This window comes from Athene noctua, chromosome 2, assembly GCF_965140245.1.
Source record: "Athene noctua chromosome 2, bAthNoc1.hap1.1, whole genome shotgun sequence".
In the NCBI taxonomy this organism is placed as follows: domain Eukaryota; kingdom Metazoa; phylum Chordata; class Aves; order Strigiformes; family Strigidae; genus Athene; species Athene noctua.
The window spans coordinates 100,852,840-100,866,554 of NC_134038.1; the positions used below are offsets into that span (position 1 = coordinate 100,852,840).

At 36.7% G+C, this 13,715-nt stretch overlaps 1 protein-coding gene across 2 annotated transcripts in view; it reads left to right on the top strand.

Moving 5' to 3' along the window:
- CDKAL1 (CDKAL1 threonylcarbamoyladenosine tRNA methylthiotransferase) overlaps positions 1 to 13,715 on the top strand; it is a 422,283-nt gene that overhangs the window by 174,981 nt on the left and 233,587 nt on the right. For both annotated transcript variants that reach the window (XM_074899749.1, XM_074899750.1), the window contains one exon: positions 13,108 to 13,211. In XM_074899749.1, coding sequence (XP_074755850.1) covers positions 13,108 to 13,211 — 104 coding nt within the window. The remainder of the gene's footprint in view (positions 1 to 13,107; positions 13,212 to 13,715) is intronic.

Below are 13,715 nucleotides of genomic sequence, written 5' to 3' on the forward strand. Positions count from 1 at the left end.
TGCAGAGGCTATCATGGGAATTCTAATCATTACACTTAAACTAGACCCTATTCCTGTATTACCAGTTCATTCTAGCAGCTTTATGTACTTTAGAACTGTTGTTTCTTTGAGTGGAAGTACAGTGAGGAGGCAAAGCTTGTAGTATTAATGTCAAATATGGGAGTGAAGTCATACATCAACTAATGGTCAACTAAAAAGAACAGAAATTTTATGGGATGCTATAAAAATATTTTGAAAAATGGAAGTAGGTATGAAGTGATGGTACTTCTGGAAGGCGTTTTTTTAGACTGTGTGTTTCTGTGATGGCAAAAGGGACAGTCAAGGATTGTGTTTTACTATGGTATCTTTGTTATTCTTTGACAGTTATCTTCTTTTCTGAACATAACTGTGGATGAGAATTCATTTCGTTGTCCCTTGTTATCTATAAATACAATTAGTTTAAACATAATCTGTATCTAAATTGTCTTAATCAAAAATGCCATCTATTGGGGGGGGTAGAATTGCTGGATGAGATAAGCGTATAAGTATATAATTAATGCAGGTAAAACAAGCATATTTTAAGTAGGATATTTTTCTTAACACTTGTAGCTAAGAACTTTTGTTTAAACATACATTATTCAAAAAAAGTTCCAAAAATGTTTGTGGTTGGAGAAATGCCCTCAACCTAGCAACTGAATTTCAAATTCTACAAAAATAAGGATATTCCTGCTGTGAAATGGTGTATATGATGCCGTGCTCTCTGATACGTTGTACAAAAGCAGTGCTGAAACACAACCAGCCAAAGTAGACCTGTGTGTTTGTTGTATATTTCTGTTAAGGCGAAATGCATCTTTGTGAGATTTCTCTGTCTCACAGCTATTAAAAGACTAGGAATGAGATTTTTCAGTGCTAACTGGTTTTGTTTCTTTAGCTGTATTTCAGATTTCCTGGGTGTTTGTGTTTATTACAAAGCCATTTTGCTTTTAGGATATTCAGCTGCATAGGCTGGTTCAGTTACAATACCTTCTGCAAATTAAGACTTGGTATTCCTTATGATTGTAATAAAATGAATTTAATACATAATGCTTACAAGGCTTATGTGGGAAGATATTCTTGGCAAAGCAACAGGTGCCTGATTTGTGTATATTCTTTTAAATAGCACTTACTGCTAATTATGTCTCATAAAGGTAATATTGCTATACCTAACTCTACTTAGAATTCTGTTATCTACTGTCCTGCTTCTTTCTTTAGGAGTATCTGGGGTTTATCTTAAGAATATGTTGAATACTTTATGAATATTGTTGAATATTATATGTTGAATTATTTTCTTATGCAGTCAATATATGGATAGAAGTCATGCTTTCTTTTGAAATGAAGTTATTAAAATAATACCATAAATATTAAAAAAATACAGTAGCTTTTTTATGTTAGTCTAGATCAGCTGAATGGCTTTATTTTCCAAAGGGAATAATGCTCTTCTGAAAAGTGAAGCATAAAGAGAGACCTATCTCTTTTGATTCTAGTAGGACTAGAAACTTGGATTCTACAGTTTGTATAAACTGATTTAGACATGAGCACACATAAAAACTTATTGCACATCTGTTCATTGAGGGACTTTTCTTTGTTGTTTCTACAGTATGTTCAGGGTGGTACCCCCCCCCCCCCCCCATCAATTTCTTTTGTGTGTGATGCAGCTGTGTTTGCAGAAGAGAGTTGAAGATTCTTAATTGATTTCAAGTTAAGTGAATTCACAAGTTTAAATGTGGCCAGACATAATTCATAATAAAACTGACATATTTTACCTTTTTTTGATAAGACTTGTTTGTGATTTGTGTTGATTTGAACATTTCAAAAGAATATGGAGACACACAAATATACTTCACTCAGGGGACTAAATTACGGGCTTTGTCCAGTTACTGTCTGTATCACTCTAAAGGTTAAAGGCATATTGATTAGTGTTGCATGTAAGTGAAGGATGTCAGGAAACAAAGTGCAATTTTAAATGGCAGTTCACAACTCCATGGACATGGAAGGATGCCCATGTACCCACTTTCTCAGTGTCCAGTGTATGGATACAGTGCCCCTTCCCCCTATTCATTTATCCTGTGGAGGAACATGGGGAAAGTGGAAAACATAATTTGCGTAGAAATTATTTCCTCTGTTGCCGTCTCTAAAATCAGGGAGTTTTAATTGTTTGGGTTTTTTTGGTTTTCATCGTTTGCTTGGGAATATTTTGTTTGTAACTGGCTACTGGCTATCTGCTCAAAAAAATCTGCCATACTTGTTTCTTTGTTAATGTTGGCCCTTAAAGCGCTGTGGTGTACTTATGGACAGCCTGTGAATATCACTTTAGTATCACACTCTAAATGTATTTAATAACAAATGGAATGAAAATTATTAAAAGTTAATACTGTTTGTGGTATCTTTCATTTAATGTTCTTCCCTAGTTCTCCTTGTGAAGGCTGGACTTGATCCTTCTCTTCATTGATTTCTCATCTGGCTTTTCTTACCCCTGTAAAGTTGAATCTAACATTCCTGAAGTGTTCAAAGCACGCTGAGCTTCTTGTCTGTGGGTCTCTTACACGTATGTGTGTGCACACTCATCCATGTGGATAGACCTAATCCCGGAGCAGAGGAAGTCTTTGGGCTCTAGAAAGGAATAGTGTTCTTGTTGGGTTCCAGTATCTCAGAGATATGAGGTTACTCTGGTGCAGCCTGTTCCAGTACTTGACAACTATCATGGTAAAATGAAAGTTCTTTGGTCTAATTACAGTTTCTTGTATTACAACTTGTGTGCATTGCTTCTAATCCTATGACCTTGAACTTCCAAAACCAGCCTGGCTGTGTCTTCTCTGTATGCTCCCATCAGCTGTTTGTAGATGGCAGTAAGATCTCATCCGAACAATGAGTAAGTCAGTTCTCTCAGTGTCTCCTTGTATGCCATGTCCCTGAGCCGCCTAATCATATTGATGTCTTTCCTGTCTACTCGTTTGTTACTTTATGTCAATGTCTGCCTTGTTCCAGGCAGCTCAAAACTGAACACAGCACTAAAGATGCATTTTTGCCTTCTTAACAGTCAAGGGCATGCTGCTGACTCATGTTCAGTTTGTTAGACCCCAATGTCTTCCTCCACAAAGCTGTTTTCTATCCAGTTAATTTCCTCCTTACCTGCACTTTCGCCTGGGGCTACTCTATCCTGGATTTTGGGCTTCTTACTTGCCGTTGTCGAACCTCATGAGGTTCCTGTTGGCCCATTTCTCCAGGCTGTTGATATTCCTTTGCATAGCAGCCCTGCCCTCTGGCATGTAAGCTGCTCCCCCCCACCTCCATCTTGGGATTTGCTGCAGATGCATTACATCTTATGTCCTTAATAAATTCAGGAAATAATAGTGACCACAGCATCAGTCCCCGAGGAACACCAACATTAACCAGCCACCCGTTAGACTTTGTGCTGCTGACCACAGCCCAGCAGTCCAGTTTTTAACCCACCTTGTTGTCTACTTCTTCTGTCTGTATCACAACACTTTGGTTTTGAGGATTCTATAGGAGACTCTGGCAAAGGCCTGCCTAAAATCAAGGTATGTGACATCCCCAGCCCTCCCATTCCCACAGGGTCAGTCACCTCTATGGAGAAGGCAAGGTCAGGTCATGTCTTTTTCTTCAGATAACGCAGCCTCACAAGGAAAATGTAATTTTAACCTGTGTTTATAAAAGCAAACAAGCCTCTTGTAGTATGATGTCATCTTCGTGAAAGCGCTTCTGCAGGGAAATTGTTGGGTGATACTTATTGAACAAAAGGTTCATGTTCTTTGCTAGGTTGTCTTGCTGGCTCTGTTCAACAGCCTGCGCAAAACAGCCATCATCCAAAAGGTTGGGTCTTTTTAAGAACATGGTTAAAGTTGAAAACCTGTTTCAAGTTACCCATTGCTGATAATGTTGTAGCCAGATGTAGCTGTGGAAATAGAAGGAAAATTTCCATTTAAGTGTTGACTAAGTCCTGTAAACAACTGAATTACTGAGCTACTTTGTGTTTTGTCTGTCCAATCCTTTTTATTGTTAAGTCTTGCTTTTGATGACTGGAGCTGCTTCTTGTGTATTTTCCAGCCTGTAATGTCTAGAAGACTGTTTAGATCCTGAATCCCCAAGGGGTTCTGTGGCCTGTTTTTAATGCTCTGATTTGTGCATTTAAGTGCTTTAGTCATGGTCTTTCTGATTCTCTTCTTAAATTATTGTCTGCAACTACCTTGAGTTGAAATGGAGGTGACCAGAAAAAAAAAAAAATATATCTTTTTCATCAATTTAAGTTTGACCAGATAAAAACGAGTTGTATTTATGCTTTAAAAAGCAAGCAAGCTAGCAAGTTATGCTTTCTGTCAGAGCTGGCAGCATCTGAACTGGAAGAGTTTCAGATTCATCACAGACTTGAGTGGTTAAAGAGGAAGTCAAAGCATACAAGCACCAGCCAGCTAGCTTGGAAGAAGGGCAGACCATTCCAGTCACTAGGACATGAGGACACTACAGGAGAGTTACAAGCATAATGGTAGCTCAATACAGGACAACAGGAAAAAGTTAAGAAAACAGCAGGAAAAAAAGTAAAAGAGAAGCAAAGAGCTGAGGAATCATTAGAAGGGGAGAATTTTAGAGAAGTAAAGAAGATGGAGAAGTTGAGGATCATTAGTTTAGTAACAAAAGGCTACTGATTCCTGTTTTTCTGCACTATCACTATGCTTTAAAATTCTGCAAAATATATTTGAATATATTTAAACAATAACATAAAATAATGTAAATAAAATAATTTAGCAATGTTAGTTTACCTAATTATTCAAATTTGTTTCTGTAATTACTCAAAAGTAAGTACTTAACTTGCATTTTCTTAAGAGGTACATGGGCAGAAAGGAAGATATGTCTGTGAAGATAATCTGACTGACTCAGCTCTATAGCTGTGTAAAGGAGATCAATTAGGTTTTGAAAATCCCCTTGGAGACTTTTTAAAGGCAATCAGAAAGCCCCTAGTTTAAATTCCTATTTTTAAAACAAATCAGGCATTGATTCTTATAAGAATAACTGTAAATCAGTGCATTAAATTGCTTGGAAAATCTCAGACAGATTTAGGATTGGGCAATTTTGTTGAAATGTGTGGTCTTCTTTCATTTTAATTTGACAAAGTAATAGCTAATGAAGAGTATGTACTTGAAGCATGTATGTCTCTTTGCTGCTGCACATACACTTTTTTTTTTCAGCAAGACTAACCGAATTTATCACAAGGCAAAGATGACATTTAAGAGCAACAACATCGTACTAATTGTAGATAGTGCTTAGATCCTTGTCCACATTGGAGCTTTTAATATTTCTACTGCTGCCACAACCAGTAGGATGTTTTGGCGCAGAAAGTTTTGTGTAGACACAATCATTGGGAAGGAATTCTTTCTAGATTGTAAGTGGTGAGTTTGTTTTTATTATGTGCTTATTTCCATTATTTTACCCAGACAATTCAGATCCACTTTCCCACAGACATTTTACAAATACTTTTTTGGAAATTGGTCTGATGGCAATCTCAGATAAAGTCTAAATTAAGCCTGGTAGTTTCAGGGCTGCTGAAATGTAACTTTTTTTTTTCTTCCCCCAGGATGTTTTGACCAGTACAAAAACAATACCTTTTATCCCAAGAATCTGTGTGATACCTGCTGTATGTTACAGAATTAACTGCAGCCTAATGTTTCCTGTGAGATTTCACCACTCTAAAAGGGTCTGTCCCAAAAGCCATTCAGGAAGTATAAACAATAGCTCTTATCACAGGCAGTGGTCTACTTTTCAACCATGTTTTCTCTGTGGGTGATTCAGGAGCTGGTAAAGTTGTGAAGATGCATGGTAAATGAAGTGGATTGCTTATAGAAAGACACTTGACTCCCCTTACCCTTCTGCTTCTCATGAAGATCTGCTGCAATGCTACATTTCTGAAACAAGAAGTTTAAATGTACTTCCGTCCTGTCCTCCCCTGTAGAAATCACTATTTTAATTTAATCCTTAATATTGTGTTTAAAAAATGTTGAAAGCTGAATTTTTTAAAGCTTATGAAGTTGTTCATTATTAACCCCATGAGGTTTTGCAGCATGCTCTGTATAAGTTATGTCACCTGCTCCTAGTTGAGTTCTTAAAATAAGATTATACTATTTGATGCTTTAAATACTAAGGCATTTGTCAAGTCACAGCTCTCTAAAACTTTATAAATTAAAGCAAGCCTCCAAGAATCCTGTCCTCAGAAGTCATTTTCCAATCACTGCTGTTCATTAGGAGGGATGTGAGAGTAATAGTTGCTTATGCATGCTGAAATAGTGATGTTAGGGTGTTCTGCCACTGCATCTCTGGGAGTAGCTGTGAGCAGATTTCTAAGTATCTTTTCTGTCTAAGGTTTTTCTGACATAACTGTTTAACACCTTCATTACTGCTATTTGATTGAGCCTAGGAGTAATCACTTTCCAAATGTTGTTGCTCTTTATGAAGTGTTGAAAGAATTGATTACTTTCAGTTACAATGATATGGCATTTTCTGCTCTGTGCAACCACAGAACCTAATTTATCTACCTGTGCTATTTCAACTGAGTCACTTTCTTGATATTAATGATTGTCATTATCTGCCCCCAAAGTTGTGGTCTGTGTAACCAAGCAGCTATTTGGAATCACTTCTAAAATAACATAGTCTCTATGAATCATAGTGCTTTATTTTGAACAGCAGAGAAAAAAATCATTCCAGTAAGCATCTAGCAATGCACCATTTTGGATCAGGATGGGGAACGCATCCCGTGCAGCTTAGCAATGGAATGTTCTACCCTGTAATATCAATTTAGAATGCTTGAATTAATTAATTCAAAGAATTGCAGAACTGTGTGGGCAGAAAAATTAAACAAGTAATTCTTTAGACAAACATTAGAAAGTACCCTTGATACATTTGATTTTGCTGATGTGAAATCATTGGCCTTAAAGTGAGCAAGTTGAATATATGATGATACAGCTATATAGCTGTGACCTTTGAATCACCTGCACTTAACTGCAGGAATTCAGTTTCACAAAATGCAAATATTTAAAGTACAAAATTATATCATATTACAGTTTATCAAACTAACTGAGCTGCTTTCGCTCCAAATTCCTTTTGATTATTAACTAGGGAGACATTACCAAATAAAACGCTGGCTTCTGAGGTTTTTGGAAGAACAAAATTATAATGCACTTTGTTCTCATTTTGCTGAGCATCAAATGGGTTGCAGAATTAAAAAACAGCATCCCATAGTAGCATCCTACTTTGTGAAAAAATGTGTGCAATCCCATACACTGTATAATGTTTCTTGAAAGGTGGTCGTATTTTTTTCAAAAATATTTTTGAGAGGCTTTTTCTTTCTTAAATTGGCATCGACCTTTCAGAGCAGTTTCTAAAATAGCTACAAAATGTATTTCATAGAAGTCCTGGTTTTATCATACAGAAAAAATTGTGACATTGAGTGCATCTGTGTAGCATAGCCCCTGTGGCTGGTGTCCAAGCTCAGTCTGAACAAGCTAGGATACTAGAAACTGTATTTCTGTAATAATGTGGTTTGCTGATTGGGGTAATTAGCCTTGATGAGAAATAGCTTGCCACTGTTCAAAAGTATTTTAAATCCTGAATCTTTTTAAAGTGAAAACAACCACCCATGCCCCAGATTTTTACAGGAAAATATCTTCCCTGTCATAGTGGGTTGAAAAGCTTTATCATATTAGGCATGTTTGTTTGTTTTTTTTCTGTAAACTACTTTTTTTCCTGATCCATTGCAGTTAAGTTTGACAGAATTTAGAAATTTTGGTACTACGAAGTAGCATTTATGGAGGCAAAGCACTAAGAAATATTAGTGGCATTTAACTCCATAAATACAGTATGGTATTTAACTATAAATGTTGTATAAATGCTGCTGTTAGGTTTATAAAATTTTATATCCTAAGAAGAAAAATATTTGTAAAATTTTACTAGCTCTTGTTTAGTAAGTTGTGACTAGTATCCATCTCCTTTTCACCTGCTGAGAGTATATATTTCTGGTATTTCTTTTGCTCAGTCAAGCCTGCAAAGGGACTTTTCTCTTTATGCACACTACAGAGCATTTTTATCATAATTACATTTAATAGAAACTCTAAAGATATCCTACAAAACCCTAAATCTCTTCTGTAAATTGTGTTTTGAAACAAGCAAACCATACTTCCCTTTCAGGAACACCACAGTTTACTAATACAAAATATTCTTGGGCTGGAATTATTGAGGCCTGCTGAGGAAGTCTGATGGTAGGTGCAGAGAAATGGTGTGAGTGGCTGTAGTGAGCAGTCTTTCTATATTTGTACTGATGTGATGTTCCAGTGATGTTAGGGGCACTGCACCATTGGCAGAATTTTTGTTGGGGGGTTTTTTGGTGGGTTTTTTTGTTTATAATAGGGCAAGCTTTATAAAGTCTTGAATTTGTATAACTTGTTAGAACTTATAAGGACAGATATTAGTGTTTAGACTGAGTTGTGATTAATGATATTTTACTTAATTTCTGCAAGTTTCTAATTTGGGAGAAGACCACTTTAGGACTGGGTTTTGGTTGGGGTTTTCTGTTAGTCTGGTTTTTGGGGGTTGTGTGGGGTTTTTTGTTTTTTGTTTTAACAGCTCATTAGGTTGATACCAAGCAAGAATTTACTGGATTATTCAGGAAATTAAGGGGGCAATACCACCCCCTTCCTCAAAATTAATCACCTGCAGAGCAGCAGGGATCTTTTGTCATGTGACACTGTTGCAGCTATTCAGCTCTCCCGTCTTGCTCACAGATGTCTGGTCTTGGTCAATCACATTAAATATGAGTGACTAGCATGCTAATGGGACATCACAGTCTGTAATTGAGCTGTTTTCTGATCCTTGAATGAAAGATGTTTTATACTTTTCATATCTGAGGGCAGAATCCTGTCTTCACTAAACTTAGTGGCATGAATCCCATTAAGAGGAACCAGGATTTTGCTTATCATGTTTGTACTCTCATTCTCATCTGCTGCTGAAATCCACTGATTAGTCCCACTGAACGAAGTCTTTATTTATGTGCTGTGTCATGAGTATTCTTACTCATAATTAGCTCCATCTTGTAAGGGCTAGACTTTCATGTTAAGTATGTGTTTTGTGAGGAATATTTCTGTTTTGAAAATGAAGAGTCTGCTTAATCTAATGCACAACATGAGCACATACTAGCTAAACAGTGTGAAGACCACTGTTTCCTATGTCTATATCAAAATTTCAGTCATTTGACCAAAATGTTGATGGTGATCAATTTGGTAACGTGTTCAAGAAGTGTTTTAATTAGCCACATGGTAGTAGGTTATCTGGGGATAATATTTCACCTTGCTGTGAAATAGTTCTGTGTATTGGGCAGATAGCTGATTAAAGGTTAATAATTCAAAGGACCTTAATCAATTTAGTACGTTGTAAAATTAGGACTTAATGGGTTTTTTTGTTCTGGAATCACTCAAAATTTATCCAAAACATGTTGGTAATTACAAATGCAATGACCCATTAATAATTGTTTATATAAATGTCTGTAATTGTGCAAAAAAGCTTTGACCTGTATTAATACAAACTAACATTTACAAATCAACTTTAAATGCTTGAAGAAGACTTCGAGTTTAACACAAAACAAAATACTCTTTTGCAGCTACTAGCATGTTGGCTTCTCAGTCCCATATATTTGAGCTTTAGCTGCGATAAAAGCTGATTTTTAAGGAGAGCTTTACCTACTGGGCTGGTTTTAGAGGATCCACTTGCTGGTGAATGCCACTTAGTAAGAGGCAATGCTGATTCTCAAAGTTCCCAGCAGCCTTTTTCCACTTGATTGTCTGTGGTCTGAGTATATGGCAGCATAGATGTATGAATAATTTGTTATGCTAGAAACTTGGTGTAGAGGCTGGTTTACTGCTACAGTTACTTTATTAAACTTATGGTTATAAATATAAATAAATATATATATAAATTTATATTTTCAGGAATAGATAATTCTTAAATCTGTGAAAAGTGGTTAGTTCAGCATTGTGAAAAGTATTTGAGATCTGCATCCTTTTGTTGATCAGCTGTAGCCCAAAAGATTTTTTTTTTCCCCAAATTGGAATTAACAAATATGGTACAAATATTATTTTAAAGTTTTGTCTTTTTTGGTTTGCTTTCTAAAATTGATATTTTTCTATGTTACATTGAAGTCTGTCTCATTTTGGTTTTGTTATATAATCTGGAAGTACCAAAAAGCTCTACCAAACCCAAATTATTTAGGGATCCCTCAGTATTTTTATTTCATAGTAGAAATTATGCAGTAGAACTGCTGCAGAAAACTTGAAAAAAAGTAATAAGGCTCTTAGAAGCAATCCTACATAATATTGTGAATATCTGGAGACTAATTTCCCCTTCTTGCTTCATGCTGCTTGCTGCACATTTCAATTCTCTCTTATTGCAATTCCAAAGAAAAACTTGCTGCTACCATCTTTTTTCAGGTAGACTAGGATTTAGTTTAAAGATTATCTGCCCAGAAAGCAACTCTGAAGGTGCAGGAGCAGCTTCCACCTGCACTACTGAAAGCTGTGTGATGGGTGCTGACTTTCAGTGCTCCTGCTGGGTTCCTCAGCTGCTGCAATGCAGTAACCAGCATCTTGCGGTGGTGATCTTTCTTTGCTGGCTGGTAACTGTAACATGGGCTTTGACCGGATTGCCTGTGAGATGCCCTTGTAAAGGTATAGGAGTTTGTCTGCAGTATTTTGCCATCCCAACATTTTCATTTAGCTCTTTGCAGACATGAGTGTGGGGTGCTGGCAGTGAGGGTCTGCGAGGCCCTCTGAGAGGAGAGGCTGGGGCTGAGGTTGAACTCTTTGTTTTCCACTATTTGGCTGTCAGCCCCCACTGACATGCCATGCCAGGTTACCAAGGTCAAGTTTAGTGTTGCTTTTTAGGACGTGAAAATATGCGTCACCAATTCATAATGCTATTTTTGTGTAGCTGTGTGGAGGAAGGCTGGTTTAGCTTAGTGAATGATGTAAAAGGGGAAGGAGTGTGACAGTGGGATGACTGGATGGGAACCTGCTTAGAAATGAAGTCTTGGGTTGAATGGAGAGTTGTGCTTTAAAAACAAACAAAAAGAAACAAGAAAAGAAAGGAAGAAGAAGAAGAAGAAGAGGAAGTCATGCCTTCCAACCCTGGAAGAACTGAAGGAGTTTGAAAGTGTCACGGATTGGAAGCAGGAAGAGAAATGAGTACCCCCTGGGCTGTGAGAGAAAGCCCTCTGTGGCATGCTTTAGGTGGCCAGTGACCTAGTAGAAACCGTCTTAGTTTGCTAAATAGGTTACACAGAGAAGGTATAAATCAATTATTTGCTTACACTCTGTTGATTTCAAATGCTACTCTTTCAAACATGCTTTAGATCTTCACAATGAAAGGCTTTTGATTTGCAGAAGAAAGGTGAGATACATAAAAATTATTTCACATCTGATGAATAAGCTGTCTTTGGGTGGGAGTGAATCGCTTATGTGGAACAGGTTGTAAAGGTTCAGATTTGGGTCTTTTCTGTTTTTAATAGGAGATTGTATATTTCACTGAATGGCAGCTTGATTTCATATATATTTTTTGTTCTCATTGCTGCAGTTAAGTAGTATCTTTTAGTTTTCTAATCTAAAATGGATGCTAAAATCTGATGTTTGGGTCTGATAGGCAGGAAAAAATAATATAAGACTATGTACAATTTACATCATCTAGCCTAGGACAGAGAATCACAAACGATCTAGATGTCTTCTGGCCGAAAGTAAGACTGTTGGTGGAGCATGTTTCAGGGCCAAGGTGATGTGCAGGTGCAGGAGAGCACCTGAGAAAATGTTCTGTGCAGTGTTCTGCACTTCCTGATCCACTGCTTGTGCAAGGTATAAGTAGCGTGTGAGGGGAATGTTTGTGAAGGAAAACATGTAGCATTGGCAAAGCAGTAGTTACCTAGTCATGGAGCTGCCAGACATTGTAGTAGAAGACAAGATATCTGCAAGTTGTAAGCACAGTCTTCTAGCTGGTGACTTTGTTGGAACCCACCTGGTGCTGTCTTTGCCTTTGCGTTATTGTTTTGAAAGTTTTATAGTAATACTCCTGTAGTTAGACTGTTATTATTTTCTGGCATACAAATGCTTTGTTATATTGAAGCTGTGGCTTTTTTATTGTGAAAATAGACAGAATTTAAGATATTCTAGTACCCATGTACAAGAGAAATATTTGTATTTGGGTTTTTCATTTTTGTGGGTTTTTTAGAGGTTTAAATGCTCTAACCTATAAAAAGCTGTAGGTCAATACCAGCTTTATAGGATTGGGGGGGGGGGGGGGGGGGGGGGCAAGAAAATTGCAACAATCTACTTTTCACATTCTGCTCATTACATTCATGGCACTATCAGGATCCAAAGGCTAATCCAAGAAAAACATACAATGAGTGGTAGTTTTTGTTTGGTTTGATCTTTCCATCCTTTTAGTTTGAATTAGTGTGCCTTTACTATATTGTCAGGTAAATTAAAAGCATTTCCATTATTCCTTCAGTTTCTCATGGGAGTTTTTCGTTAGCTCCTCAAACTTTTGTGCCGTGCTGTCTTTCTAGTTGGTGATTCTGTCTTCATTATGTTATTTGTTTTCTTTATACAAGACAAATGAAAGAAGGAAAACTTAAATGTGTTCTCAAGAATACACACTATTTTTAAAATCTGCTTCTGGTCTTTCAGGACTTTTTCCCTTTATTTCCTTGTTCAGGTTGGACTTTTTATGTAATAGTGGGATTGGAGGCCTTGGAGATTCATCTTTAGCAATGAGCAATTATTAACCGTATGATAGCTTAATTCCCGCTTTTGGATTTTGCATGTGGTTTCCTCTGATCTTTTTTCAACCTTTTATACAGATGTGAAAGCTACTAAAGAAGGTAGGAGGACAAAACACTTTTCAAACTGCTTTATTGATTTTTAAAACAGAGTATAGCTCTTTTTTGGTCATAGATATAAAAGTTCATTTTTCCAGATGTACTTACTAAATAAAGCTGTGCATCTAAAAGCTTTATTGGTGAGAAACTTAGTATTTTTATTTTCTAAACAGGTGTCTCAACGCATGTACCTATTGCAAAACTAAGCATGCCAGAGGAGATCTAGCAAGTTATCCAATTGAAGAACTAGTGAACCGAGCCAAACAGTCTTTTCAAGGTAAGGAGTTTTATCCCTTCAGTAAATGTCAGCCTCTGAAGTGTACTAGGTCTTATTTTTGACACATAATGATTGAGATAGGGTATGGCTTCATTATGGTATTGATATTCTTAATAGACATAACTGTGTCTGGTGGTGCCTTTGCAGTAGAAAGCCATGCTTTCATTATGTTGTGTGCCACTATTTACACAATGTAGTCCTACCATAAGGAGGGTTTAATTTTTATTTTCACCTTGTCCAAATGAAGTTCTGTGCAAACAATTTTTCATGATGATGAGGAAACAGCAATATTTGGTCATCTTACTCTATCTCTGGTTTCTTAAAGAAGACAGTAACTTTTTTCATTCAGCAATAAAAGTAAATTTCATGAACCTCCCTAGCCTGTTTAAGGATACATTGTTTTTTCTGGTAATAGATTTCCTGGAGGAGTTCTGGGATGTTTGAGAGCCATACAAAGCTTATCAGCTTTTAAGTTCAACAGGATATATGTAGTGTTACATGGAT